General features: G+C 52.6%; 9 protein-coding genes across 9 annotated transcripts; 5 read left to right on the top strand and 4 right to left on the bottom strand.

The window, feature by feature from the left end:
- Positions 1–946: 946 nt before the first annotated feature.
- Positions 947–1,804, top strand: JN550_007543 (uncharacterized protein; the record flags this gene model as incomplete). The annotated part of the gene is made up of 4 exons (XM_049319405.1): positions 947–1,057; positions 1,140–1,546; positions 1,610–1,702; positions 1,756–1,804. 4 exons carry the CDS (start codon positions 947–949, stop codon positions 1,802–1,804), a joined length of 660 nt encoding a protein of 219 aa, XP_049170519.1.
- A 762-nt stretch (positions 1,805–2,566) lies between these two features.
- Positions 2,567–4,171, bottom strand: JN550_007542 (uncharacterized protein; the record flags this gene model as incomplete). The annotated part of the gene is made up of 3 exons (XM_049319404.1): positions 2,567–3,197; positions 3,254–4,006; positions 4,140–4,171. 3 exons carry the CDS (start codon positions 4,169–4,171, stop codon positions 2,567–2,569), a joined length of 1,416 nt encoding a protein of 471 aa, XP_049170518.1.
- A 3,459-nt stretch (positions 4,172–7,630) lies between these two features.
- Positions 7,631–9,476, top strand: JN550_007541 (uncharacterized protein; the record flags this gene model as incomplete). The annotated part of the gene is made up of 3 exons (XM_049319403.1): positions 7,631–9,053; positions 9,120–9,231; positions 9,299–9,476. The coding sequence occupies 3 exons, from the start codon at positions 7,631–7,633 to the stop codon at positions 9,474–9,476; spliced, it is 1,713 nt and encodes a 570-aa protein (XP_049170517.1).
- Positions 9,477–9,902: 426 nt separating this feature from the next.
- Positions 9,903–11,675, top strand: JN550_007540 (uncharacterized protein; the record flags this gene model as incomplete). Its single annotated transcript, XM_049319401.1, has 4 exons — positions 9,903–10,144; positions 10,662–10,679; positions 11,045–11,465; positions 11,523–11,675. 4 exons carry the CDS (start codon positions 9,903–9,905, stop codon positions 11,673–11,675), a joined length of 834 nt encoding a protein of 277 aa, XP_049170516.1.
- A 1,824-nt stretch (positions 11,676–13,499) lies between these two features.
- On the bottom strand, positions 13,500–14,729 carry JN550_007539 (uncharacterized protein; the record flags this gene model as incomplete). The annotated part of the gene is made up of 1 exon (XM_049319400.1): positions 13,500–14,729. One exon carries the CDS (start codon positions 14,727–14,729, stop codon positions 13,500–13,502), a length of 1,230 nt encoding a protein of 409 aa, XP_049170515.1.
- Positions 14,730–15,701: 972 nt separating this feature from the next.
- Positions 15,702–16,982, top strand: JN550_007538 (uncharacterized protein; the record flags this gene model as incomplete). Its single annotated transcript, XM_049319399.1, has 1 exon — positions 15,702–16,982. The coding sequence occupies one exon, from the start codon at positions 15,702–15,704 to the stop codon at positions 16,980–16,982; it is 1,281 nt and encodes a 426-aa protein (XP_049170514.1).
- A 212-nt stretch (positions 16,983–17,194) lies between these two features.
- Positions 17,195–18,861, bottom strand: JN550_007537 (uncharacterized protein; the record flags this gene model as incomplete). Its single annotated transcript, XM_049319398.1, has 4 exons — positions 17,195–18,069; positions 18,132–18,212; positions 18,267–18,761; positions 18,813–18,861. The coding sequence occupies 4 exons, from the start codon at positions 18,859–18,861 to the stop codon at positions 17,195–17,197; spliced, it is 1,500 nt and encodes a 499-aa protein (XP_049170513.1).
- Positions 18,862–21,767: 2,906 nt separating this feature from the next.
- JN550_007536 (uncharacterized protein) lies at positions 21,768–23,527 on the top strand (the record flags this gene model as incomplete). The annotated part of the gene is made up of 5 exons (XM_049319397.1): positions 21,768–21,830; positions 21,882–22,371; positions 22,430–22,679; positions 22,732–22,848; positions 22,909–23,527. The coding sequence occupies 5 exons, from the start codon at positions 21,768–21,770 to the stop codon at positions 23,525–23,527; spliced, it is 1,539 nt and encodes a 512-aa protein (XP_049170512.1).
- Positions 23,528–23,949: 422 nt separating this feature from the next.
- JN550_007535 (uncharacterized protein) lies at positions 23,950–25,542 on the bottom strand (the record flags this gene model as incomplete). The annotated part of the gene is made up of 1 exon (XM_049319396.1): positions 23,950–25,542. The coding sequence occupies one exon, from the start codon at positions 25,540–25,542 to the stop codon at positions 23,950–23,952; it is 1,593 nt and encodes a 530-aa protein (XP_049170511.1).
- Positions 25,543–26,020: the final 478 nt, after the last annotated feature.

Here is a 26,020-nt window from a genome sequence, read left to right as displayed (position 1 = left end):
AATCCAACTGGGGTGGAGAGCGCAAGCATTGAGACGAGCAGGCCGAGAGCATAAAACATAACAGGATTTGGCGACGATGTCACCAGAAGTGACAATTCTCCGTAAGTGACTTGGATTTACTCAGCTGGGTCGACCTTTCATCCTTCCCCTGGTCGTCAATCTGGCTCTGATGCACCATGAAATCCTCATACAAATGTCAGAAATGGGATAGGAACCCTCTGGCTCCACTCCCAGTGGGTTGATTCTCTGGACCACGACGCGATAAGCCATCTTTTCTGGAGTTTCTTGGACGAGCGTGCATCAAGGATCTTGCTATCCACGTTAATTAGTTGAGAGGGTTGGAGTCGTTGGAGCTGAGAGCAGGATCCGGCAGGCAACAGTTACAACCTGACGAAGATATGTATGAACAGTGTGGTTGTATTGTGGCGAACCAACAGTACCGAAACCCTACATCGTATGTTATCAACCATGCACGTGATATAGGAACTGCCTCAACGGGACTCTCTGGGCCATGCTTCGCCAAGCCGTCTTCCGATCGGGAAGCTGTGTGACCGGGGGTGGGCCCGGCGGTCTGTTGATGCCGCCGTGAATCGTGCTCAAACCCGCGCAGGCCGAAAGCCTCGCAGCCATGCAATCCTCGGTGTGCACGGGAATTAGCTGCTGACCTCTGGCAAGCCCGGAGTCCAATCGGCTCTAGTGCTCGTATGTTTCCTTTTCGTCGAACGGCAGCCTTGGCGGTTGAAACTTATTGGGCCATCGCCGCCGGCCTCCACTGACCTGCACACATCGCCTGCCATAGATAATAAGGACGTTCGGTGACGGTCAGCAAAGACAACCAGCTACAGACATCGAAGGCAACTCTGTTTCTCCCACACCACGATAGACCTGCAAACGGAACATGGACATGTCATCAATGACTATGGATATGGACATGGGCACGGCAACCATGTCGATGGGCATGACCGGTACTGCGACCGCCGCCAGCAGCGCAACCACATCCGCCATGTCCACGGATATGGGCATGGACATGGGAGGCGGCGCCTCCTGCAAGATCTCCGTGAGTACAGCCAGCCATCCAGCAGACACAATGCTCCCCCTTGGTGGCACGCTGCTAACATTGCCCGTTTCAACCACATCAGATGCTCTGGAACTGGAACACGGTCGACGCGTGCTTCATATCCAAAAGCTGGCAGATCACGTCCTCGGGCATGTTCGCAGGGTCCTGCATCGGCGTGATCCTCCTGGTCATGGCGCTGGAGATGCTGCGCCGGGCAACGAAGGAATACGACGGCTACCTCGTGCGCAAGCACATCGCATCTGTGGGACCCGCCAGCTCAGGAACCAGTTCGCCCCCGACGGCAGCTACGACCACGACTACAACAACGGCTGGGACCAAGGCAAGCCCCGGATCGAGTGTCACGGACGAAAGAGGGGTTCCAGCGTGTGTTACAAGTGGTGACCGAGGTTTCCGGCCTTCGATACTCGAACAGGCCGTTCGTGCGTTGCTTCACACGGTGCAGTTTGCAGTTGCGTACTTCATCATGCTGTGAGTGGATGGACAAGCCGTCACTGAGGAACATGTCACAGTCGTATTGACGCGGATCACCAGGCTTGCCATGTACTATAACGGCTACTTCATCATCTGCATCTTCATTGGTGCATACCTTGGTGCCTTCGTCTTCCAGTGGGAAGTCCTTGGAAGGTAAGTAGAAGACCCTTTTGGCGGTGAATACTAGCTAAACCAGTCTACAATAGAGGCGCTTCAACAGGTGCAACCAAAGAGGCCACGGTGTGCTGCGGCTAGACACCTCGCTGTATTGGTTCCTCAGGGTATGACATGGGACTACGGCGGGTAACACATAGGTGGACAATGAACTTCAGGTTCCCGCGAATCTTTGATTTCCACGGCTGGCAGTTGGCTTACAAGAGCACTATGTATACTAAATGGGACGATATTAATCACTCATAAGAACTCCAAATGCAAGCGATGCCTAATTAAACCTGAATTTCGCACAAAGTCACGAAGTAAACTCGCTCGCTTGTGTCTCTAGCTGTACTCCCTAAATGTCATATCGACATACATTCTGGTACCTTTCCATACCCTCAGCTCGTCCTCTACAGCACCGCGCTGAAATGGCGCGGTGATACAGTAGATCCATCCGCGATGAACCTCGATTCGTGGTAACGCCAGACCAGCTTAAATATTGCTGCCATGTTGTATTGACTGATCGAGCAGGAATGCGGGATATGCTCTCTGTCCTCGTGTGCACTCTGGTGCAACGGTAATAGATCGGTCCTACGTCATTCATGGCTGTCGTAAATATGCTGTAACTCGTATGCGCTGTGGGGCTGCTCAGTGTCACGACTGCTCGATGCCTCCAATCCCCGTATATCAAGCTTATCAGTCTGTCTGATTGCATCTGGGCCAAAGGTTCAATCCCGGGAGGGACTGATATCAGGCATGATGGAGTGATAACTCTTCCCTCCCGCGTCAATGCTGGCTGACTTTCAAGCAGTATCAACTGTGCTGGTCATCAATAACTCAATGTCGCTGCCTTTTTGTGTTTCATCCTCCGTATGTTCCTCTAGTCATGGGGTAATCGACGAAGAAGAAGTCCTCAGGACCTAACGTCTGCTCCGGGCTCAACGCCAGGTTGGCCATGGATTGTGCAGTAGGGACTGACGCGCTATCCACCTCGGGAATCGCAGGATAACCTTGACCGAAATCCTCGTAAGCATCTTGCGCGGACCTGATATATTCCTTGGTCGCATCGTTGAATGGATGTGCGATACAGCCTATGCATTGGCACCCCGGACCACAATGGCACTCATGGATGCTTCCCAAATTGCCGCCATCGCTTGCACAGCCACCAACCGGAACCGTGATGGCAGTTGGCGGAGGGTTCCTAGGGAAATTTGTGGGCGGTACGCTCGCGCCATTGGGCGGTACGACAAACATGGGGCCACCTGCACCAACATAACTGACGGGTTGCGCGGGTGGGCCATACGGGAGATATATCAGGATGGGCGGTTGATCATGTCCACAGCCGGTACAAGCCGGCGGGTGAGCTGTGATGGGCTGCATGGTGAACTGTGCCAATGGGCTCTGCAGCATGACCGGATACGAAGCTTGACCAGCTTGGACAGGTGAGATTTGGGGAAGGGCCGCTACACGTGGTGACGTCTGTGAAGTGGGCCTGGGACACAGGGTGAGTTGAGTACTATCAGGGGGCGGAGTTGCAAGACATCATACCTATCCATCCGCATTGCTGGAATGTTTCTTGATTTTGAGCTGGATCGTGAGTGATCGGTGTAGGACGATGCGCTTGACTCAGGAGAGACAGCCCCCGAAGCTGATGCGAACTGTGCTGTCGTGCTGGACCGCCTCGTCGAGCAGCAGCTCGACTGTACGGGAACATCATCTTTCGGAGGCGGTATCGTGGGCTCGTTGAGCGGTGTTGCTGCATTGACCTCCACCTCCGATTTTCCGACAGCAGAACCAAGAACTCCTGGTTGTTGAGATAACGGCGCCGGAGCGCCATTGAAACCCTGGAATGATGGCCCAACAGTAGGCGCGCCTGCTGCCCCGAAATTCCAGTCCCAGCTCGGGTTGGCATTCCATTGCGCCGAGGTGTGACCATTCAGACTGGGCGATGATGAGTAAGTAGCAGGAGGCGTCGGAACGAAGGCTGAAGGGTTCGGGTGCGCTAACTGCGTGGGCTCGGCGACCTTGATCTGGTCATCGGCTGGCGGCGTTGCGCTTCCCGGGGAGGAACCTTCCTTGAGGACGCCAGACGTCGAGCCCTGGGCGGTCGAGGACTTGGTGTCACCACAAGGACATTTCCTCTTGCGGGGGATGGCGACAGTCAGGTCCCTGCAGTGGCAGTTGCTGCCCTTCGGGTGCGGGCATTCATTCAGCGGCCTGCCCGGCTTGCGGACCGGCACCATGACGCGCTCCCGGGCATGGTTGCATGTCGTCGACCGGTGGCCGCGAATGCATGGCTCGCTATAGTGACAGCACAAATCAGCATGGGTGAGCTTAAGGGAGGCGAGAGGGTGAGCGTGAGAAGAAATGCGTGCGTTGAGGAAATGCCCGCGGGGGGTGGGGATGTCGGCAGTGAGAAGAGATAGCAACGCACCAGGCCATCTTTTTGCCGTTGATGATCGGCATTGTGGGAGTACAGGATACAGCCTGCACCTGGACCGGTGCGAGTGAGATGCGATCAAGGTCACCAGTCTCGTATGCTTCGAGAAGAAGAACTGGTGTTCTCTGTGCCCCGAGATTTCCGTATTGTTGCTGAGGCAGAGGTTTCGGCTCTCACAGAGTCGCAGTGACACGGTGCCGTTGGATCTGGAGAACAGACAAGGCGACCCGCTTTCATGAGATCCCCCTAGAGCCTTCCCTCGCGCAGATCCTCGGGCTTGTTTCAACACGCAGGGGGGATCAGAAAATCAGATGAAGTAGGTAAAGACCCAGTTTCAAGTCGGATCCCATTAAGCGCTGCGATACCCAGGGACCAGACCGGTAACGAGGATGACCGCATGCGGGCCGGTGAAGGTGAGCTGACAGACCCTAGTGATGTATGTACTCTCTCTATCGTCGGCTCTGCTGTGCCATGGTGAAACTAAACGTTGCGGCCACTTAACTTGAAGTACGGTACCTCGAAGACACACAGGGCACTTCTGGGGACCGTGGGACCATGGGACCGGGGGTCGGTCAGACAGCAGTCGGGCCCAGAGAGTTTTTCTATGTCTGATCGCACGAAACGCTAGGTGAGAGTTCAGCTCAGTTCAGCCCACGTGCCCGAGCGACGCGGCGTTTCTCGTCTGATATGTCTTGCTCGTACCTCGAAAAGACTGCCAGTCAGGCCTCTGGAGAGAGCTCTCTGACCAGTGACTTATTCCCCCATAATCATGCAAGTCTTTTTCTGTAAGTTGACGAGGTCAGGGTCCAATTGGCACGTCGCATTTCCCAGGAGCGCCTACCTGTCATGGAAGGAGGGGTCGCATTTACAGTTGGCTAGATCCCGACACGCTGTGCCCCTAGGCCCTCAGGCCCTCCTAGATCCGCCGTCCCTCTAGCCCGTAGCAACCTAGCCCCCGGCGTGGGCTGGCCCCTGGTCAACGGCGACTGGGCGCACCGCCTGCCTTGCCTGCGTGGCATGGTAGTGGTGCGTAAGATCTCTTGGTTCGCGGTCTCGACGATCCTTCTTTGGGCTGAGGGCATATGAGCAAGTTTTGTTTTCTCACTTGATCAGGCAACCCGATCCCAACAACCACCGCGCCCGTTGCCATCCACGCGCCATCAGCTTACCTTACTCCACGCGCCATCAGCTTACCTTACTCCACGCCCAAGCAGTCCCCCATTTCTTGGCCGCGCCACCGCCCGGGTCTGGTGAGCCGCATCCGAAGTGTTGGTAGCGGCATGGTATGAAGAAGCAGTGGCCACTCGGCCAACAAAGGAGACTTGCACCCTTACCGCCGCTTTCGTGTGAGTAATTGGCCGTGATCCGCAAACCGCACTATAGACCCCAAGGACGTGGCTACTACGAAGTACCGTAGGGCTGTGACTACAAGCCGGCTCCTCCAAGTCAAAGTGGCTTGGCCAGTCGGTCAATTCTAGCTAGCAATGTGTGCACTCAAGGCTGCTGGGTAGCCCTATTTTTGGACAATACTATTGTTGTCTTGGTGATTCGGCAGTTGAACCCATATTATTTTCATAATTAGCTCCGACATACAGTAGACTAACTGCCTCCCCTTCATATTGTCAGAGACACCCCAAATACGTGACGGACATGAAAACATCCATCCTGATTGTGAATATCGCTTGGTCGCTCCTACAGTCTCGCTGGGTGGTCATGCTTTGCCAGTAGACAATTGTCCCCTTGCAGAAGTACCTACGGTGCAACAGTATATGTTCTGCGAGTTTTCTCGTCGTGCAGATTCCGATCGGCAGAGCCCAACAGTGTCTAGAAGCGTTTCTCCACTTACTGACGTATAGTCTTGGAACATTGCGGGTCAAGTCAGTCTATAAGAGACCATATGGTATTGATAAGGCCAAGCAATTTCTTGTGAAGACAGTATCAGGATGGCCATGCTTGCTCGGGTGTGATGAAATACATCTTTGACAAGGTAGGTCTAATATTGTCCTACAAGAAGTCCTTCAAACCGTAAACTGTATTAGTGGTCTTTTGTAGTTGGCCCTTTTTCACTAGATATTCCACGTTAAATTATTTTGCCCCTTTGACCGGACTGGAAACTGGCTCTGAACTTGTTTATGTTGCCTATGAATATCGCACAATATTGTAGAATTTACAGATGGAGGAGCAGCCACTGCTTCGAAAGCTTGCCCATGATACGATACCTATAATGGGATAGACTGGCGAGGATTGAGGTTAATCCATCTCTCTCCGCATCTCGTAGCTGAGTTCCCCGAAACGCAAGGCCCGTATAAGAACGTGTTCGTGAGAAGAATGTGCATTTTGACAGCACAACTCTGCCATGACGCGGTCAAGAAATGCATCGGGTGGCAGATCGTATTTTGACCTTTGACGACATTAATTGCTACGTTGGCTGATCTATCTGAGCTTGGCCTGCAAAACTAAGATACGAGTGCATAGTCTTAACAACGTTGCGAGACAGGCCACGACATTGTTTGCAGTTGCAACATCGTGTTGGATCTCCACAAGAAGGGGACCGACATGGTTCATGACTCGAGCATCCTGGTGATAACAATTGACAGGGTCAGAGGAAGCGCATGCAACTGAAGAGGCGGTTTGCTCTGAAGATTGCTTCATGTTCTGGTGGTCACAACTATGGATCAAGTGTTGGTTATAGTTTTCCTCTCTTACTATGTAAGTATGCCGGCGGCGGGTAGTTTAGCATTTATTTAACCAGTAGCTCTTGGTGGAGTGTGCGGCCCGGCTCCGTCGTTTCTGAACATAATTGTCTGGCAATCCATTCCAGATCAAACTTGAAAGCCCAGGGTCGCGTGACCACAAAGAACCTCGTATCCGCAGTTCATATCAAATTATCAATGTCTCTGTATCGCAGATGTTTTGCGATTTCGCACAGAGTTTACGTAAATCTGGGCCCGGCCATTATCCCCTGGTGGAGGAAGCCGTAATTGTATCCCGGAAAGCTCTAACGCAGCTGAGGTATGTTGCCGGTGCCATCCTGACTCGGGGCCGTGTGGCTTGCTTTCCAGAACGTCAAGAGATCGGAAAAATGCTTGAATTCTCAGCACCTGGACCCTATGTCTATCTAACATGTGGAAATGCGTGAATTCGAACGTAATCTTGCGTTGGGTGAATGCCATTCGCCGTGTTAGAAGCAGGCCGGGTGAGATGAGGGTAGCACAATTTTTATAAGTGCCGGTGCGGCGGCCCCACTAAACCTCCGAATTGCAGATCACGACATCGCGGCAGGCAGTAGCGATAAGGCATGGAGGCAAGGCGATAACGATCACCTCATCCAATAACCCCATACCAGGCGGATCCGACCGGAGTAGCCGCTCGCGATACCATGAAACCATGTCGCACGGGAAGCTAGTACGCGCAAGCTCGTCGTAATTGATAAAGAAAACGTCTACCCCAGGGGGCGCGGGAAGCTCCTCTTCTTTGCTCCCAGTATGAGTGAGTCAGCGGCATCCTCAGAACGGCAGCCCCTCATGGATCCCAAGCAGAGCGCGACGGTCAGCAGTCACTACGGCGCCACGGCCGACGACACCGAGAATGCCTATGGAGCGGCGGGACTCGGCGGCGCGCACCACGCCGCCCAGGACGGCGACCTCATCACCCGCTCCGAGGCCCAAAACCTTAAGCGCGGCCTCGCCCAGCGCCATCTGAGCATGCTGGGTATCGCAGGCGCCATCGGCACGGGTCTCTTCCTCAGTCTCGGCAGCGCGATCCAGACCGCCGGCCCGCTCGGTGCGCTGCTGGGCTATGCAGTCATTGGCCTCGTCGTCTGCGCCGTCCAGTTTGCTCTGGGTGAGGTCGCAGCCCTTCTTCCCGTGACGGGTTCGTTCGTGCGCCACGCCGAGTTCCTGGTCGACCCGGCGCTTGGCTTTGCCGTCGGCTGGAACCTGGTGTACGGCAATATCCTGAGTATCCCGGCCGAGATTACGGCTATCTGCGTCTTGTTCCAGTTCTGGACCGATATCACCCCTGTCGTGTGGATCGTGATATTCATCGTCCTGACTAGCGCCGTGGGATTTGCCTTCATCCGAGTGTTTGGCGAGATCGAGTTCACGTTCGCGATGTTGAAGATCCTGCTTGTGGTCTTCTTGATCATCCTGGGATTGGTGATCAACCTGGGTGGAATTCCGGGCACGGAGCGGATTGGGTTTAGGTACTGGCACGACCCGGGCCCTTTTGTTGAGCTGCTCCCCATTGCTTCTGGGGACTGGGGTCGCTTCCTTGGATTCTGGAGCGTCATGACTGGTGCTGTATTTTCGTTCGCCGGTGTTGAGTCCTTGGCAATGGCGGCTGCCGAGGCTCGCAACCCCAGACGTGCCATCCCGAAGGCTTGCAAGCGTGTCTTTGCGAGGATTGTCATTTTCTACATGCTGGCAGTGCTGATCGTGGGTATGCTGGTTGCAAGTGACGATGAGAGATTGGGCGACGACTCAGGCACTGCGGCCACGAGTCCTTTTGTGCTTGCTGCTTCGGCTGCTGGCATCCCTGCCATCGCCTCGGTGGTCAACGCTGTGGTCATCACGTCTGCGTGGTCGGCGTCCAACCAGAGTCTGCTTTCTGGCACGCGTGTCCTCTACGGTCTTGCGCTGAAAGGCCAAGCACCTAAGATCTTCCTGCGAACGACTTCCTGGGGCACTCCATATGTGTGTGTGGGGCTCTTCTCGCTTTTCATGCTGCTGAGCTTCATGAGTCTGAGCGACGGCGCTTACACGGCCTTCTGGTGGCTGGTTGATCTGACGGCTGCGGGTGTGTTGATCAGTTGGTCTACCATTCTTTTCAACCACTTGAGGTTGAAGATGGCTCTCAGGAAGCAGGGGATCGACCCTAGCAGACTGCCGTGGCACAATTCGTGGACCAGTAAGTTTTAACAGCCCCCCAGGGGTGAAGGCGAGACAAGGTGATGCTAACACATGTGCCTCACAGTCTACAGCTCAGCTATTGCCCTCCCGATGTGCATTCTCATTCTGCTGACCGGTGGCTTCACGACATTCTGCGAGGGACAATGGGATACGGCCACCTTTATTTCGTCCTATCTGTATGTCGCCCTTATACACCTTGAACTGTTGTCTATAATCCAACGATGATGCTGACCGTGCTTATAGGGATATCCCATTGGTTCTCGGAGCCTATCTCATCTGGAAGTTTGTCAAGAAGACCAAGCTCGTGTCGCTCGACAGCATACCTCTTATCGATGCACTGGAGCAGGCAGAGCAGTATCCGGATGAGCCTGAGCCGAAGGCCCACAGCGCATGGAAGGTTATCAGTTGGATATGGGACTAAGTGAGGTTTTAGATGGAGTAGAGCATAGAAGCATCGGCATTATATATCTAGCATGGCGTATCGCTGCCTGTAATAGAACGGCGTGGAGAAATCGAATGTAGATTACGCCAGCCTTGGAACACATGTCACTATCCATATTGGTTGCTTCGTGCCTGTGATTGTGTTATAGCTGCCTTGGCAGGGCCGCGGCTGAGTGTAGAGGACTTGCTGGAGGGGTCTAGGGGATTTCGAACTGGAAAGTGGCAGGAGAACGATGTCAGAAGGGGCATGCCTTCCCTCTGTGAAAGAGGCCAGGGTTAAGTAGGAGCTCTTCTGCATCAACCTCGATGTCGACACGACCCAAACCTTGGCCGGTATCACATCTTCTTCTGCAATGCACCGGAACAGTCCCCAACCGCCAATCGTCTCCGCAAGCAAGCAACAACAATGCGGCTGTTTACCAAAATTGTGTACATAATTCTCTCGGGGACAGGATTGGTACTGCTCACGGTTAAGCTTCTGCAGACCACAGATACCCTGCAGCCACCGGAACGGCTGTGGAGTGGGATCAACGCCTTCCAGTTGCACTGCGCTTGGTTCATCTTTCGCTACAACAGGGAGCGCGGGATGTCGACCGAGGTCATTTCGCTGCTCTTCATCAACGTGGCCATGATGCTGTTGACGCTGGTGTAAGCGCGGACTATTCCAGCTATCAGGTATCAAATACCACCTGCCGGAAGCACCAACTATCACCGGCAGGCCCAGACAGCAAATGCAACTACAACTGCAGCTGCAGCTTTGAAGGGATTGGATGGATTGGATGTTTACGTACAGTACGGTACGGATACCTGCCAACCTGCCTCTGGATTTCGAGTGTCTGGCGACCCGTGGCAGCTGTCAGAGGAAGGTGGGGCTTTCCTGGTCCGACGAGGCAGTCCTGCCTGTAGTCCGTGCTCCCCCTCAAGCCCTCAGCCTAAGGGTTAGCTCGCCTAATCGGGCCTAGAGTCCACAAAACCCTCACAGCTGGTGGTTTGGTGGACGTCAGGGCCAAATTCCCCCGTCGGCCCCAGCACCAAAGCGCCCAAACAGAGGCCAGTCACGGGTTCTCCATCGAAATCGACTTCACCAAATTTCGAGACCCCTCTCGATTTTTGCTCTTCGACTTCCCCTTCGCCCAGCGATAGTACTAACCGACCATCTCAACAGCACAACAACCTTCAAGATGTAAGTTGCACACCCTGTGATGATCCTCTTGATGCCGATGCCGATGTCTACGATTCTTTGCCGCCCTCAATCTGCGCCCGTCGAGATGGCCAGCTCCCAACCCCGAATTGATCACCTGTTGGATGGACGCAATGGACCGGGCCACCCGAGATTTTTTTTTTCCCACTGTTGGAGGGCGGGCGTCATCGATATTCGACAACCACCACGACACAATCCCATCACTGCCATCGCCTACCGCCTCACCATCGCCCAGAGTCTGTTCCTGACGCGCCATCTCGACAAGACACGGCTCAATATTCGTCGTGACACTTTTGTGGAACCACTGGCAGGAACCTAAGGCTGACATGATTTTCTCTCTTCTCCAGGGTCAACTTGCGAACCCAGAAGCGCCTGGCCGCCTCGGTCATCGGCTGCGGCAAGAACAAGATCTGGCTCGACCCCAACGAGGTCTCCGAGATCTCCAACGCCAACTCTCGCCAGACCATCCGCAAGCTCGTCAAGGATGGCTTGATCATCCAGAAGCCCGTCACCATGCACTCGAGATCCCGTGCCCGTGAGCTCAACCTCGCCCGCCGCGACGGTCGCCACCGTGGCTTCGGTAAGCGCAAGGGTACTGCCGACGCTCGTATGCCCCAGCAGGTCCTCTGGATGCGCCGCCTCCGTGTCCTCCGCCGCCTCCTCGTCAAGTACCGTGCCAGCGGCAAGATCGACAAGCACCTGTACCACGAGCTCTACCACTCCAGCAAGGGTAACACCTTCAAGCACAAGCGCGCATTGGTCGAGCACGTACGTTGACCCTTTTCGGATCACCCGCTTGACCACCGACTAACTTTCTCGTTCCAGATCCACCGTGCCAAGGCCGAGAAGGCTCGTGAGACCGCCCTGAAGGAGGAGATGGACGCCAAGCGCGCCAAGACCAAGGCTGCCCGTGAGCGCAAGCTGGAGAGAGTCAACGCCAAGCGCAATGCTATGCTGGGTGAGGACGAGGAGAAATAAATGGTTGATCACGAACACAAGTCCTAGTCTTACACACATGGACTCGGATATCTTAAAGACTTGACACGACACGTTCACGGTCCGGTATTCGAGACGGCTGCATTCGGAGTCATTTGGTTTGGGTCACCTGATTTTCCCTCGGAAGAGAGGCTCGTCGGCAAGTCGTACATAATGCGAATCAAGTCATCGAGCTTTTTGCATGTATTGGCATGAGAAAACGGTTGCATTTTTTACTCGGATCCCGTCTTTTGCCAACGTGATCTGGATCAAGATGTGCAGTGATGCTAGGTGTGGACCATGGTGAATAAGGAGCCTGCCGTCTGGCGCCAACCAAGAATTATGTTCTTCCACCCAATAGATATACCCTTTGCCAACCAGTATCAGTATCCTTCGATGCGGTGTATGCAGGTGTGTAGAGCTCTCAGCCTCGAGACCAGCGTAGGAGCTTGCTTTGGCGTAGCTGTTTGATGGCAGCTGCAGAGCTGAGGCTGCCTCTTTCCAAGTTTTGTTTGTCAACAAGATATTCTCTAGGTAGGAAGAGTACTCCGAAAGGCTACACAGGTAGCAATTGTTTATGGGGCCGCGAGATGAGCCTCGCAGACTCTGTATCCGGGCGTCCTCGTACCCTACCTCATGTTACTGGTGCCTTGCCAGGCGAACTAAGACCACGAACGAGACCCCTTCAAGATTGAATGAGTAGCTTCCATGGTACTTATACGTTTCAGGTCTCAGGATCAACAAAGGCGAAGATGTACGCAAGGCACTCCTTGGCCCATCGCCGCCTCAAGGTCATGTTCACGTGGTTTTTGCCTAAGCCACTCATGGTAAACCTATAGCAGACAATTCTACTTCGATTGGGGCATCATATCTGCAACTGCAGTATCAAGTTCAGTCAACAGCATCATACATGAACTGCAAGCCGCCCATCCAACCTTCGTCATGGCGCCTGATATTCTCCTGTTTCACCACTTCGCTGAGCTACCAGATGAGATCAAGATCAGCCATCGTCCTATCGCCTACCAGAGAAATGGCGCAAATACGTCGACCAGCACCAGGTTCAGCGGCTCTACATCATGCATAGTGATACAATAGCTCGGCGTGTCGCGCAGAGCTGTTTCGACATCATCCGGGCTCATGCCATCCCGTTGTACCTGACGGACAGAGAAATGACGGGTTGCCGCGAGGGTTTGAAGAGCGTTGCGGCTCGAAAGGCCGCATGATGACACATCTTGGTGAACTGGGTTACGGATCTGCTCAACTTCAGGAACTGTGACCCCGTTTCCCTTCAATCCCTGTCGATAATGCTGGAAGGAAAGCTGACAATGGACAGAGTTAATAGACTCCCAGTTACATTGGACGGATGTTCGTGGATTCAGTTCCGCAAGAATTTGTCAGTCAATGGCGTGCTGGATTCCTTGCCCGAAATGAAATCTCTAGGGGAGATTGTGATTCGTGTGACCGTTGTCGTGAGCCAGTTGCCCCACGAGTTGGAGGACTACGAGCATCCGTCATGCCTTGACTTATGATGAGTATGGCTTCACCCCATATACTGACAAGATCTTACGGAAGTGGGAGCGCTACGTATGCTACGGGGAAGACGGACACGAGGTTGACCTATCTGGTAGTGGTGGGCTTTGGTGGATGGAGCCCGAAGTGGCGAATGGAAAGGAGATCTTCAAGGCACTAAGATATGCCCTGAGAAACGTGGGTAGCACGGTGAAGGTCAGGCTTGTATTGAATGTGACTTGGTTGTGAGTCTCCTGGCTGCTTTGTGGTGGCATGTACAGTGCATTGCAACAGGTTCATGATGAATTATCATCTCGATTACACACTATTAACATCGGTTTCCCACGGTGGTGCGGGTGTTAGCAGTCGGTCGAGGTCGAACTGCTGAATAGTTGATAAGTCCCCTAATATGCCGTCTAGCCAATTCGCATCGTTCAGAAGCTGAGACGAGCCGTCCTGAGTCTCAATGTTCGATGTGATCGGGCACATTCTCAGTACATCACTGAGATTTGCAGCGCATTTCTCTTTCCACTTCTGATGTAGCGAAATCAATAAAGACGCGGTTCTCAGAGCTTCTTGGGTGGCTTCAGTCTTGTATACCGCAGCAACACTGTTCAGGCAGTGCATTGCATGTCTGAGCTGAGGTGTTGATGAGAGTGTATCAATAGCGAGCAACACACAGACGACATGGAAAGGCACATTCACCATGTGGTGCCACGGCGTTCGCTCCTCCAGCAAGTCTTGGGCTGCTTGAATTCCTCTGGAGCTTAGTGAGAGCACCTGATCCAGGGTTGAGCCTTGGAAAGCAATGTTCATTGACTGTAGGCGTCGGCATAGGCAGAGCATCAGGTTCACCTGCGCAAGGATGGAAGGGGGGCTGGAGTGCACGCGTTGCAAAACTGAGGCTAGGGCAGATTCCAACTCTGATACGTTGGACGCCCTTTCGGGATCCAGAATGATGGAATATGGTAGGAGTTCCGCTATCTCCACGGTGCGGTCGCCAAGAGGTGCTGACAAGGTCCCATCCGTTACATTGCCAGGAGTAACCCTTGAACGCCCCATATCGAACGACACCCAAGTGTTGAGGTGTTGAGCAACCGCAACCAGCCGCTTCCGAATTTCTGGGTTCACCGTCTGGGGACACGGGTGGAGAATTGACCCTTGAGCACATTCATATTGCAGGCCCGCCGCTTCAATCATGTGCATGAGCATACAACTGGCCATCCATACAATATGAGGAGTCTCAGTGAGCCTCAGGTATACGACGCGGAGTACCCACGCCGTAATGCTGGTAGCAGTTGGGGGCTCAAACATTGATCTTTCCAGGACAGATCTTGCTGATTCTGCAAGGTCCAGCTCCAGTGACCCTGCCTGCACCTGGGAGAACAGATAGCCGAGTGCTGCTATGCCGCATAGCACCGCATCTTCCGGACGCACTGTCTGACTATATGTCCATCTGTTGCTGATGAGCTTATCGATACCTCCACGGTCGACGAACCCGTAGACCGGGTCAAGCTTCTCGTAGTAAACATCCGCCAAACTCTTCATTTCTCTTTCTGATAAGATTTCACAGATTAAACGAGAAACTGGAGTGTAACCAGCCGTCCGCTTACCAAGGAACGAATTCCATGCAAAAGCATGCATCCGGGGCGCGTTGTTCGCATCGATCCTAAGGGCAAGCCTTCTTAGGAAAGCAGCCCCTGAATTCGCTTCCAAGGAGCGAATACGACTGTTTGAGTTCTGTATCGCTTGTCCTGTTTCGACAAGAGGGCTTGGAAGACTGATCTGTGTTGCCGGAGAGCTGGCTGTCGCAACGTCGGTAACCTTCCTGCTCCTGCGGCCGGACGTGGCCTTGGAGTAGGTGCAGTCATATTCAAACCGAACACAAGTCCCACACGGTTCAGCACCGTCACATTTACGCTTGAGCTCCCTGCATGTCTCGCATGCACGCCTTGAACGCTTACGGCCTTCAGAACTGGGCATTGGAGATCGTCATACCCTTTCTTGGTCGAAGTAATCGGTCGCTCGGGAGTCGGGAGTAGCTGCCGGTTACGGCAGGAAAATAGCGTCTAGGTTGCACAAGCCAACTGAGCGGCAGCCTTACGCTTTAGTCAGCCAAGCACATATGGCAGTTGAAGGAACTTCCCGGTTGCCGTTGTTTGTGACTGCGAGAATCATCATTACAAACTATCCATTACGTGAAGGGTGTCGGGGATGAGCGGCAATCGCGGCAATCGCGGCAATCGCGGCTAAAGCGGATAAGGGCGGCTAGAGAGGCAAAGGCGGCAAAGACGGGTAGCAAGAATCGGTGTTATAGTAGGGACGCCCACGAAATATTTAGATACTCTTACACACCAGATCCATGCATCTACCAAACGGCATATCAATATATGACTAGTCTTGGCACCATATGTGGCTGCTATTTTTCCTGTCGCATTCCCTCCCACCTACCACCACATCATCGCAGATTCAGGGGCCGCACGCTATCTGGACCCTGATCGGGTGCGAGCGCCCAGCACGATGCTCCGGACATCGCTAGATGGGAGCGACTCGTTACGGTCAAGTCAGACAGACTTGGAGTGTGCGCTCGAAGGAATTGATGGGCCGCCCGATGGTGGTGCCGTCGCGTGGACGCAAGTCCTGCTCATGCATATCGTTTTCTTCAATACCTGGGGCGTCGCCAACGGCTATGGGGTGTTCCAAACCTACTATACGCAGGCACTTGGCCAATCAGAGTCTGCGATATCCTGGATAGGTAGCGTCCAGGTGTTTTTCCTCTTCTCTATTGGCGTCGGCGCAGGACGTCTTGCCGACGCCGGGTATTTCAGAGTCACTTTCACTCTGGGCGTGTTCCTCCAGGTGTTCGGTATCTTCATGGCTTCTCTTAGCACAGTCTACTGGCAAATAATATTGTCGCAGGCCGTGTGCTTGGGCATCGGGAATGGGTTGGCCTTCACTCCAGCCTTGGCGGTAACGTCTCAATACTTCCAGAAATACCGAGCTGCTGCTGTGGGTATTTCTGCTGCTGGTGCGGCAGTTGGTGGTCTTGTCTACCCGGTTCTGATCAACAGATTGATATTTCACGATAACTTTGGTTTTCCGTGGACAATGAGAGTCATGGGTTTCATCATGTTGGCAACATACGTGCCTTGCCTGATTTTGTTCAAACCACGTCTCCCACCCAGGAAAACTGGCCCCTGGATCGATACATCAGCCTTTACGGAACTGCCGTTCGTTTTCTTTACATTCAGCATGTTCTTCAACTTCTGGGGTCTGTATTTCGCCTTCTTCTATTTGGGGACATTTGCTCGTGATCAAATTGGTGTCACTGAGCCGATCAATTTGGTCATGATCCTCAATGGAGTTGGTATCATTGGCCGTATTCTACCAACACTCATCGCTGATAGATGGACTGGTTTACTCAACATTGTGATCCCATTAAGTTTCTCAGCAAGCATTTTGGTATACTGTTGGGCAGCAATCAGTTCGGAATCTGGGCTTTACGCGTTCGCAGTCATATACGGTCTGATTGCAGCATCTTTGCAGGCTTTACTGCCCGCAACCTGTACGACTATGACGCCAGAACCAAGCAAGACTGGGACTCGGGTCGGGATGATATTGGGTTTCATAAGCTTGGCGAATGTTACTGGTCCTGCTCTTTGTGGTGCATTGATCCAGAGGCAATCCGGGAGCTACCTGGGTGCGCAAGCCTTTTCTGCTTCTTCTATCCTTCTTGGCGCTTTTATGGCTGTAGCTGCAAGAGTTGCAAAAACTGGCTGGGTGTTGAAGGCAAGAGCATAGTAGTACTGCATATTGCGTATTTATTGTGATATAATAGTATATTATCAAAAGTCAAAACACGGTCTCAGGTGATCAACATGTGTCATACCATGCATTTTAGTCTGTACTCAAAGAAATTGAATATTGCTCACTAGCTGCTAAAATTCTCATTCCCCGTTAGGGCAGATAATCGAATGTATAGATCCGGACATAGCTTCCCAGGCTTCAAGCATTCAATCCGACAGTGAAAGTTGTCCCATCTGCAATGCTGCATCATTTAATATCCTTGTACTCTTCTGGTCCGATGTCCACGTCCCATGAGTGAGCGGTGGTGAGAAGGTGTTCGAATCATGCTCTTTGTATGTGAATGGAACTTTCTTCTTCACCAAATCGAACGTATCCTTGCGGATCCTGTTCAGAACTCTGTCTAGCATAACTTGTCTGTCATTTTCCGCTGCTGGACCTTGAGAGACAAGCACGTCAGGCAAACGCCAATTGATGTAAAGATTTCCGTGACTTGGTCGATGGGCTACACCAGATTGGTGCTCCTCGAAGTAATACTGGCACAGCGTGCAAGGAGGTTTGCTCGTACCAATGTACATCCAGCCGTTGAAGAAATGCTCAGGGGTAAGCCGCCCGGAATTCTTGAGCCAATCCAGGAGCAGCACTTCGCTGTGGACCACTGGCCGGAATGATGGGTTCTGATACTCACTGACAATTCGCTGGTCGAGGTCAAAGCCTTGCAGAGTCTCCACATAGCGTCTGAATTGTTCGATGACCTTGACCTTGCGGGTCATACGCCCAACAATGCCGTCAGCACTCAGGCTCTTGTTCCTTTTGAACCTCTCCATGGGCGTGCTTGACGGTATGAAGTGGACCTCAAAGTTTTCAAAAAGTGCAGGCCATTCTTCTCTGGCCCGAATCATGCACTGAACAGAGTAGTGATACGCAATTATGCGGCTGATCGTATGCTGCAGTTCAGACCAGCATTCTTGGCTTGTATGACCCGGCATCCGTCCCTCCTTTGACCTATCAATGATCAAGAGACCAGCTCGGGACGTTTGGAGCCTCAGAAGCTCATCGATCATAATTTCGCATCCCCTAACAACTGGGCGCATTATCAGTAGGGTTCGCCGAAATTACCAGTTGGAAGATACATATTCTACTCACACTGGTCTTCTGATTCTTCTGAGGCATCAGGAAAGATTTGAGGCTGTAGCAGCCCTTCCAATGCTCTTGAGATTGTGTGGTCTTTGAATCATTAGTTTCATTTATTGGCCGGAGGCTCAAAGGAGGAGGTCGTACTTCTTCCAGTCTCTCCATCCAAAGATTGAGCAAGACATTGCCTCAAATGCATACCAAGCGTTTCCAAGTAGAACTTGAGCCGAGGTTTATTGAATTGAAGAACATGACGGAGAGCCGTGCGGTGCATAGACACCAGCTCGAGTGGTTCCCTATTCGTGGTTTGAAATAGACGTAGCAGGTCGCGGATGAAGGTTTTCGTGCCTTCTAGCTGTTCATGTGTTCTCTGGTTCGAAGCAAACCAATATTGTACAGTGCTAGTATTGCCGTGACTTTGGAGTACTGCAAAAGATGTCACAGAAGCTCCTGATTCCCCTTTGACATCATCGCAGACGTGAGCAATCTTGTATACCAAGGCGAAAGACAACTGCTGAAGGTTGCCCATATCAATGGGTTCTGACGAAACATGTCGAGCTCTATTCTGAGAAGCCTGGCTAAGGGCCTTCCGAAGAACAAGAGGCTCATAAAACTTGTGAATTATACGCGATTTCAATGGAACTGTTTCTGGTGTCAAAATAAGCCTGCAACTACTTCACGAATGATGCTTACCTGTAGCGTCAATCTCCGCCGTATTGGCTGGGAGGTCCGCGGTGGCCATGTTGAAACCCAATGAAATGGTCCAACCATCAGTCTAGGTTGACAAAATCCGCCAATATAAAGATCAAGTTCCATCAAGGCATTATCAAACTCTTTCAACGATGTGCGACCCAGAAGAAGCTTGGAGAATTTCGTCGAACTAGTTCGGCTGGCCCCCTACATCAATGGCACATCTGCGGGGGGCTGTAGGAGGCCGGACGCGATGTTGGGCTCCGCCAATCAGCAGTCTATCGAGCATGATTGCCCTACAAAGCGCTCGTGATGGACGAATCTTTCCAATGAAGCGTATTAACAGTAACATTGTGGCGCATTTAGACTTTGAGTATGGATTCTAGCCAGGCAATGGACTGGTGATTCGTGCAGAGGACCCGCCGGCCGCAGAAGCTGTGGACATGAGAAAAGCGGCAGAGCCTTGCGGTGTAGGAACGCCCGCCTGTGGTCATGATGAACAGTCGAATAGCCTTACCTCTGCACACCGAAAGATGACAGGTATAAATGAGTTAGAATCCGCTCAATTCTCCAGTCTCACTCTCTACCTCACCCTTCACAAATGTGCAGAGTGAATTGCATTCCGTATCAGGCAAGGCAACCATACAATTACTGTTTTCCCAGTGAAAAATTGTTCCTGAACTACGTAATGGACGATTCCGATCTATCAGATACCACTGACTACGATCCGCAGATGCAATTCCCCTTCAGCGAACCATATATAGGCTTCGCCTTCGACCACCCTGCTGAATCTGGATCGACAAGATCCACCCTGGTACTCCAGCAGGATTCGGCGGGCGGCGCGCAAGCTCAATCAGACTTTGACGCCTGTATCGACCCTCAACTGATATTGGCTGAACCCATTCCAGCTGCAAGTTTCGGACTAACCAATCCACCAAGCTCGTGCCGTCAACAACTGACAGGCCACGAAACATTTTCTGAACACGACGTTGCTTCCAGTCTCCTACCTTAGCCGGGCGACTCATCACATGGCTCTGGCCTTGATTCCCACGCCAGTGGGTTGGCTGGACCTGTTGCGGAACCATGTCAAGTTCATTACGACTCATCTTACAATATCACCAATACATACTTTGAGTGGCAGTCAACTTATGAGCCTGAAGGTAGTCAATGAGCTTCTGCTAGTCCAACATCAGGAGAGCGCTGACTCCATATAGCACAATCATTGGCTCAAAGCTACAAGCAGTGTTGTGGGAAATGGCACAAGCTGGGCCGAGATTACAAGTGAGTGGTGAATTGTCGATCCCTACAGTCCCATCAAGGCTGATTGTCAATAATAGCAAGCACAAAAAGATTCACGAGAAACCTGAGACCTGTAGAGCTGACCCGCGTTGTACCTACCGCAGCGCCGAAAGTAAAGAAATGAAGAAACATTACTGGAGTTACCACAAAGACTGGGCAATAAGGCACAAGATAAAACCAATTCGCTCCAAATGCCAAATATGCGGACGCGAATTGGCCAGAAAGGACTATGTCAGACGACATTTGAAGCGTTATCCAACATGTCAAGAAGGATACAATCGAATTTAGCAACAATGGCCACTTTTTCAGTATTCAATTGGTACTCTAATGGTTAAAAGCATTATTAATAGTATAATTCTGGTGCTGGGCTTGTCAGATATTTGATACCACAGCGGGATGTCTATGAACATCGTCTTTGCGAGATCCGTACCAACACAACTTGAAGAGCTGTGTATTGGAATGGCCTTTTTATCGGATGAACCTTCTTCCAATGAGAAGATTTATCATATGTTGGGCAATTCGGGAAAGCAGACCGTATTGGATGAACTATGTGCATGCCCGAAGGCTTCAATCCGGATGTCCCAAGTGTGTGGCATCATCGTCATACAACGTTCCTGTCTGAAACAGTTTCACAAACGCGCGTTTCGCTGGAATTTCAAATGGGCAAGTGAGCAATCATTTTTCGTAGAGTGGTAATTAGTCCAGGCAAATATTATCGCAAGTGCAGTCAAATATGGACGGTAATGGGTCACTACGTCCCTGCAGAAGCAAAGGATTTTGAGACATGTGATATGCACAGAGCTTCGAAACACCCATTTCCCTGTTCCACTCCCACTAGATCTACTGACCAGATTTGCCTCGATACTATGCATGAGTTATAGTGGAGAGGAGTTTCTCTGCCCGCTAGACGGACGAAGCTAACCCCGGAAAAGAGGTTCCGCATTCGGCACTCTGTAGCCTACGCCCCACGTTCATGGCTCATGCCAGGTTTTTGGGTTCCGATAGTTGAATATGGCGCATCTGAGTAATGCGTAATGGTGCACTGGCCATCCGTAAATCTTACAAAGTGCGGACAAGATCGGGCGTTGCCGTGTTGACCTCGGTCCGTCAAACTCCTTCCCTACAGGATCATGCTTGCCTACGGATGACAGCTTGTCCCCTGTTATCAATGGATATCAACGAAGACAGTCTGCCGAGGCTGGCTGTCGGTGATGTGAATTAGTGTAATGGCACGCAATCATAATGGATAGGGACACTGATCGTGGATACTGGTGCGTACGATCGAGTGCAAGCCCGTGGCTTGGTACGAACACAACCAAAACCTATGCTATTGCCAAAAGTCAAGAGTAGGCGCTCCAGTACCTGTTCCTGTGACAAGTCAGCACACCTACTATTATACCGATGTTGATTAGTGCTATTGTTCCCTTTTCCAATTTGAGACAAGCTCTGGGGATAACCATTCCCGCTAAACCCATGCCATTTACACCCGCCTAGACTTAGAAGCCAGTCTGGATCACACGCAGTATCCCAATGCCATCTTTTCACTGTATAAACGTTGACATTACTTCGCGTTGTCGCTTGGTCCACTTAGGTTCTCTGCGTGGTACGAGCTGTAGTACTCTCTGAGAGCACTCTACCAGGACATCATCGAAAATCACTATGGGGGTCATTGAGAGCTCTGCTCAAAGCGTAAGCTTCATAGCATTGGGCATTGCAACTGTGGTAAGACGAAGTTCTCCTGGCGAGTATATGTTTTCAAGCTGAGGCCTACAGACCTTCGTCTACACCTTTTGGAGATGTATATACAACATTTATTTTCACCCGTTGGCTCGGTTCCCTGGCCCTTTCTTGGCCAAGATTTCGCCGATATACAGCATTTGGGGCCTTTTCCGTGGTAGATGGCCCTTCGACGTTCATCAGCTACACCTCAAGTATGGACCAGTACTGCGGCTGATGCCGAATGAGCTGGCCTTCATTGATCCTCAAGCATGGAAGGATATTTATGGCCACCGACAAGGCCATCCGCAGTTTCACAAAGACCCCATCCACGTTGGTTCTGTCCAAGACATCCCTGGCTCAACAACATTAACCATGGCGGACGATGACAACCATAGCCGGCAGAGGAGGACTCTGGCCCATGCATTCAGCCAGAAGGCCTTGCTTGAGCAAGAGAGCATTATTCGCGGTTACGTTGACCTTCTCATCACCAAGCTGACACCATTTGCGGCGAGCGGGAAGCATATCAACATGTGCGACTGGTTCAGTAAGTTGGCGACAAGTTCTATAAGTGCATAGATATAGTGAGGCTCACATACATGCAGACTTCACCACCTTTGACATTATTGGCGATATGGCATTCGGACGGCCGTTTGGCTGCCTCCGCGAGGGTGTCTTTCACTCCTGGGTGTCCCTCATCACGCAGACCATCAAGGCCGGCGCGTTCGAGCAGGCCACGCGACGCATGTTCAAGACAAACAGCTGGCCGCAGCAAATGTTGGTGAAATTGATCCCCAGTGACCTCAGAGAAAAGAGATTTCGCCACCTGGAATTGAGCCGTGAAAAGTGTCTGCAGTGAGTAGACTCAGATCCGAGTCGCAATACCATGTGTTTCTGACAGGTATAGGCGTATTGAGGAGGGGCTTACGCGCGAGCATAATGACTTCCTATATTATATCCTGCGGCAGAACGAAAAGGGTGGCGTCAGTCAGAACGAGATCATTCTCAACAGCGCACTATTCATGTAAGAAGCCTGGCCCCTTGCCTCGACTTTGTCCGGCTTGAATCTGATCTCCTGGCGCAGCGTTGCAGGCTCCGAGACCACAGCCTCTCTGCTGTCTGGTCTGCTGATGTGGCTCCTGCGCACACCACACGCCTACAAGAAGCTCACCAACGAGATCCGCTCGAACTTCACCGAAGCCAAGGCCATGACTTTCCTCGAACTGCAGGAGCTGACTTATATGAACGCCTGCATCGACGAGGCGCTGCGCATCTTCCCGCCAATCCCCACCGGACTGACCCGGACGGTGCCCAAGGGCGGGGACACGGTGGCCGGCGAGTTCATCCAGGGCGGGACCACGGTGTCCGTGTACGCGTGGGCGGCCACGCACTCGCCGTGTAACTTCGTCCGCCCGGACGACTTCCTTCCCGAGCGGTGGCTGGAAACCAAGTACGACGGGGACAAGAAGGAGGCGAGTCAGGCTTTCAGCCTAGGGCCCCGGGCGTGCATCGGAAAGCACCTGAGCTACCTGGAGCTGCGGCTGATCCTTGCCAACCTGCTCTGGCACTTTGACGTCGAGAGGGCGGACCGCGACGCGCCTGTCGACGTGTGGGATCCCGCGAATCACCTCCAGCACGTCAAGGCCTTCAATACGTGGAACAAGCCGCCGTTGATGTGCAAGCTGACGCCTGTCAAGAGGTAATGGGCCTTGTTTCGTAATGTATTGTATTATGGCTGGCCTGGGGAGAATAAGATTCTGTCTTCTTGATGAATGCCGGTGCAAGCCAAGTCCCACTGCGTAGTCCTGAATCTTCACCTAAGTTTCCCCAAAGAGCATAACCACATGGGACTAGGCGAATGGAAGCGACAAGTACGACAGTGTTATGTAGATTATATTTGCGCACTTCTTTCTATAAATCTTGAAATGAAACTTTTCTTTATCCGAACTCCTGAGTGAATGGTAGTATTTGGGTCACGGTTGACGCAGCATCGGTTTGATACACAGTGAGATGTATAAGACCACACGATACAATCAACTAGATCATTAATACTACTCGGCAACCACCCACACTCTATTAACAAGGGAACCCCCCCCCTTTTTTTTAATCCCACGTTCCGGTCCAATTACTCCTGTGCTGCGGCCACAGTCTCCTCCTTTGACAACTTGATATCTTTCAGGGGAATCAGCAATGGATGCGGTGTCTGATTCCATGTGACCGCCATGTGGACCAACCACATGGCACCCACGACGATGAAGCCAAGGACGTGTCTGACAAAGATGATGCCCACCGTATCGCTGGAGCTCAAGCCCTTGGGAGGAATAAGAGCGGTGATCAGGAGGGAGAGCAGGCCGGCAAGGGCGATAGCGATGGCAAGCATGCTTCCCCAAATGCCGGCAGGGCTCTTCCAGACCAGTACCTCGTTGATATCCTTGCCCTGCTTCTTGATGGCCAGCCGCAGCCGGATCTGCGCGACGTTGATGCTCAGCCAGGTGAAGAAGTTGCTCGCGGATGCCAAGGCCAAGAGCCAGTCGAAGATGGTCTCGCCCTTGGGCGCGGCGTTGATGAAGGCAATCATCGATACGGCTAGCACGACGAGGAGCGAGTTGAGCGGAAGACCAGACTTGGTCGTCTTAGCGAGCAGCCGGGGACCCATGCCGTTATCACAAATGGCCCGTAGGGCGCGAGAAGAGGCGAAGATACTAGCACTAGCCATGCTGAAAACGGCGATGAGGATGATGGCGTTGATGATGTCGGGTAGTACGGGGATGTTGGCAGCACGGGTGGCCAAGACGAAGGGGGACACGCGGCCGAGCGGGATCTTCTTGAACGTGTCGGCGCCGATGACGAGGCCGACTGTGAACAAGGGGAGCAGGTAGCAGAACAGGATACGGAGGCTGACGATCTTAAAGGCGAGCGGCATGACCTTCTGTGGGTGCTTGCACTCGGCGACGGTCAAGCCCAGCATCTCGGTGCCTCCATATGCGAGACCGGCTGCGACAAAGACCCAGAGGAAACCGGTGGCGCCGCCCTGGAAAGCTTTGCCGTCTTGCCAGTAGCTGAACCCCGTGCCGTGTCGATCATCTGTACTGACGCCACCGGCTGCGATGATAACGGCGGTGATGGAGAAGCCTACGAGCACGGCCACCTTCAGGATACCGAAGAAGTGCTCCGCCTCGGCATACCATTTTGCGCCACACGCGGCAATAGCGAAGAGGGCGATGAGAAAGATGGGGATGAGAATGGCCGAGTTAAGGTCCGTGTTCCAGTACTTTGTCACCAGGGTCATGACAGTGACCTCGAAGGGAACGATGAGGAGAAAGTTCAGGATGTAGTTCCAGCCCATCGAGAAACCCCACGAGGGCGAGATGAACTGCACCGAGTAGTCGTAGAAGGAGCCGGCCACGGGGAATGTGGCGGCGAGCTCGCCGAGGGAGCCCATGGTCAGGGTGACGGCGATACCGACGATCAGGAAACCCATGAGCAGCGCGCCGGGGCCGCCGACTTGCAGTGCGGTCGAACTGGCAATCAGCAGGCCGGCGCCAATGGAGCCGCCCATGGCCATGAAGATGAATTGGCGGTTGGAAATGGATTTCTTCAGGGCCGTCTCGGATTTCTCAACGTCGGTCGAGCCCATAGCCGTCGAGGACAACGGAGTTATCGACGGCGACAGCGGCCTGATCTTTTCAGTCGCAGCCATTTCCGGAGAGCTCGCCATGATGACCTAGGAGAGCAAGAGGGCGAAGTAGGAGCACAGTATAGATAACTATATCTGCTGCGTGATGTTGAAATGCTTCAATCCGGTGGCAGATGATGGATATGATTTCTGGATAGATGAGTTGTGAGGAAGAGAGATGGTCTGGCTTTTGGTAGCAGGAACCACCCTTTATCATTGGGAAGTCCTGGTCCTTTTGAAGAGCAGGAAAGGGCCACCAGAGCAGACGGGGATAAGAAAGATATGTGAGGCTTTGCACAGGCAAATTATACGTTTGTATTATGGGGCCGATCTTTATCGAGCGTGTTTCGTCGAGGTTTAGCCAAGCCACAACCACGCTTTCCAGAGAGTATAAACACTCTCCCCGCGCTCTTGACTTGATTGACAGATCTTGGTCTAAACCTTGAGAGGTGTGTTATCTATCATTCTCGGTGTGAACCATGGCACGAATCTGAGTCGGTTACGTCTTGTTTTTTTTTCG

Source organism: Neoarthrinium moseri, assembly GCF_022829205.1.
Source record: "Neoarthrinium moseri strain CBS 164.80 chromosome Unknown scaffold29_Wmoseri_CBS_16480, whole genome shotgun sequence".
Classification (NCBI taxonomy): domain Eukaryota; kingdom Fungi; phylum Ascomycota; class Sordariomycetes; order Amphisphaeriales; family Apiosporaceae; genus Neoarthrinium; species Neoarthrinium moseri.
This window is presented reverse-complemented; position numbering and strand designations above follow the sequence as displayed.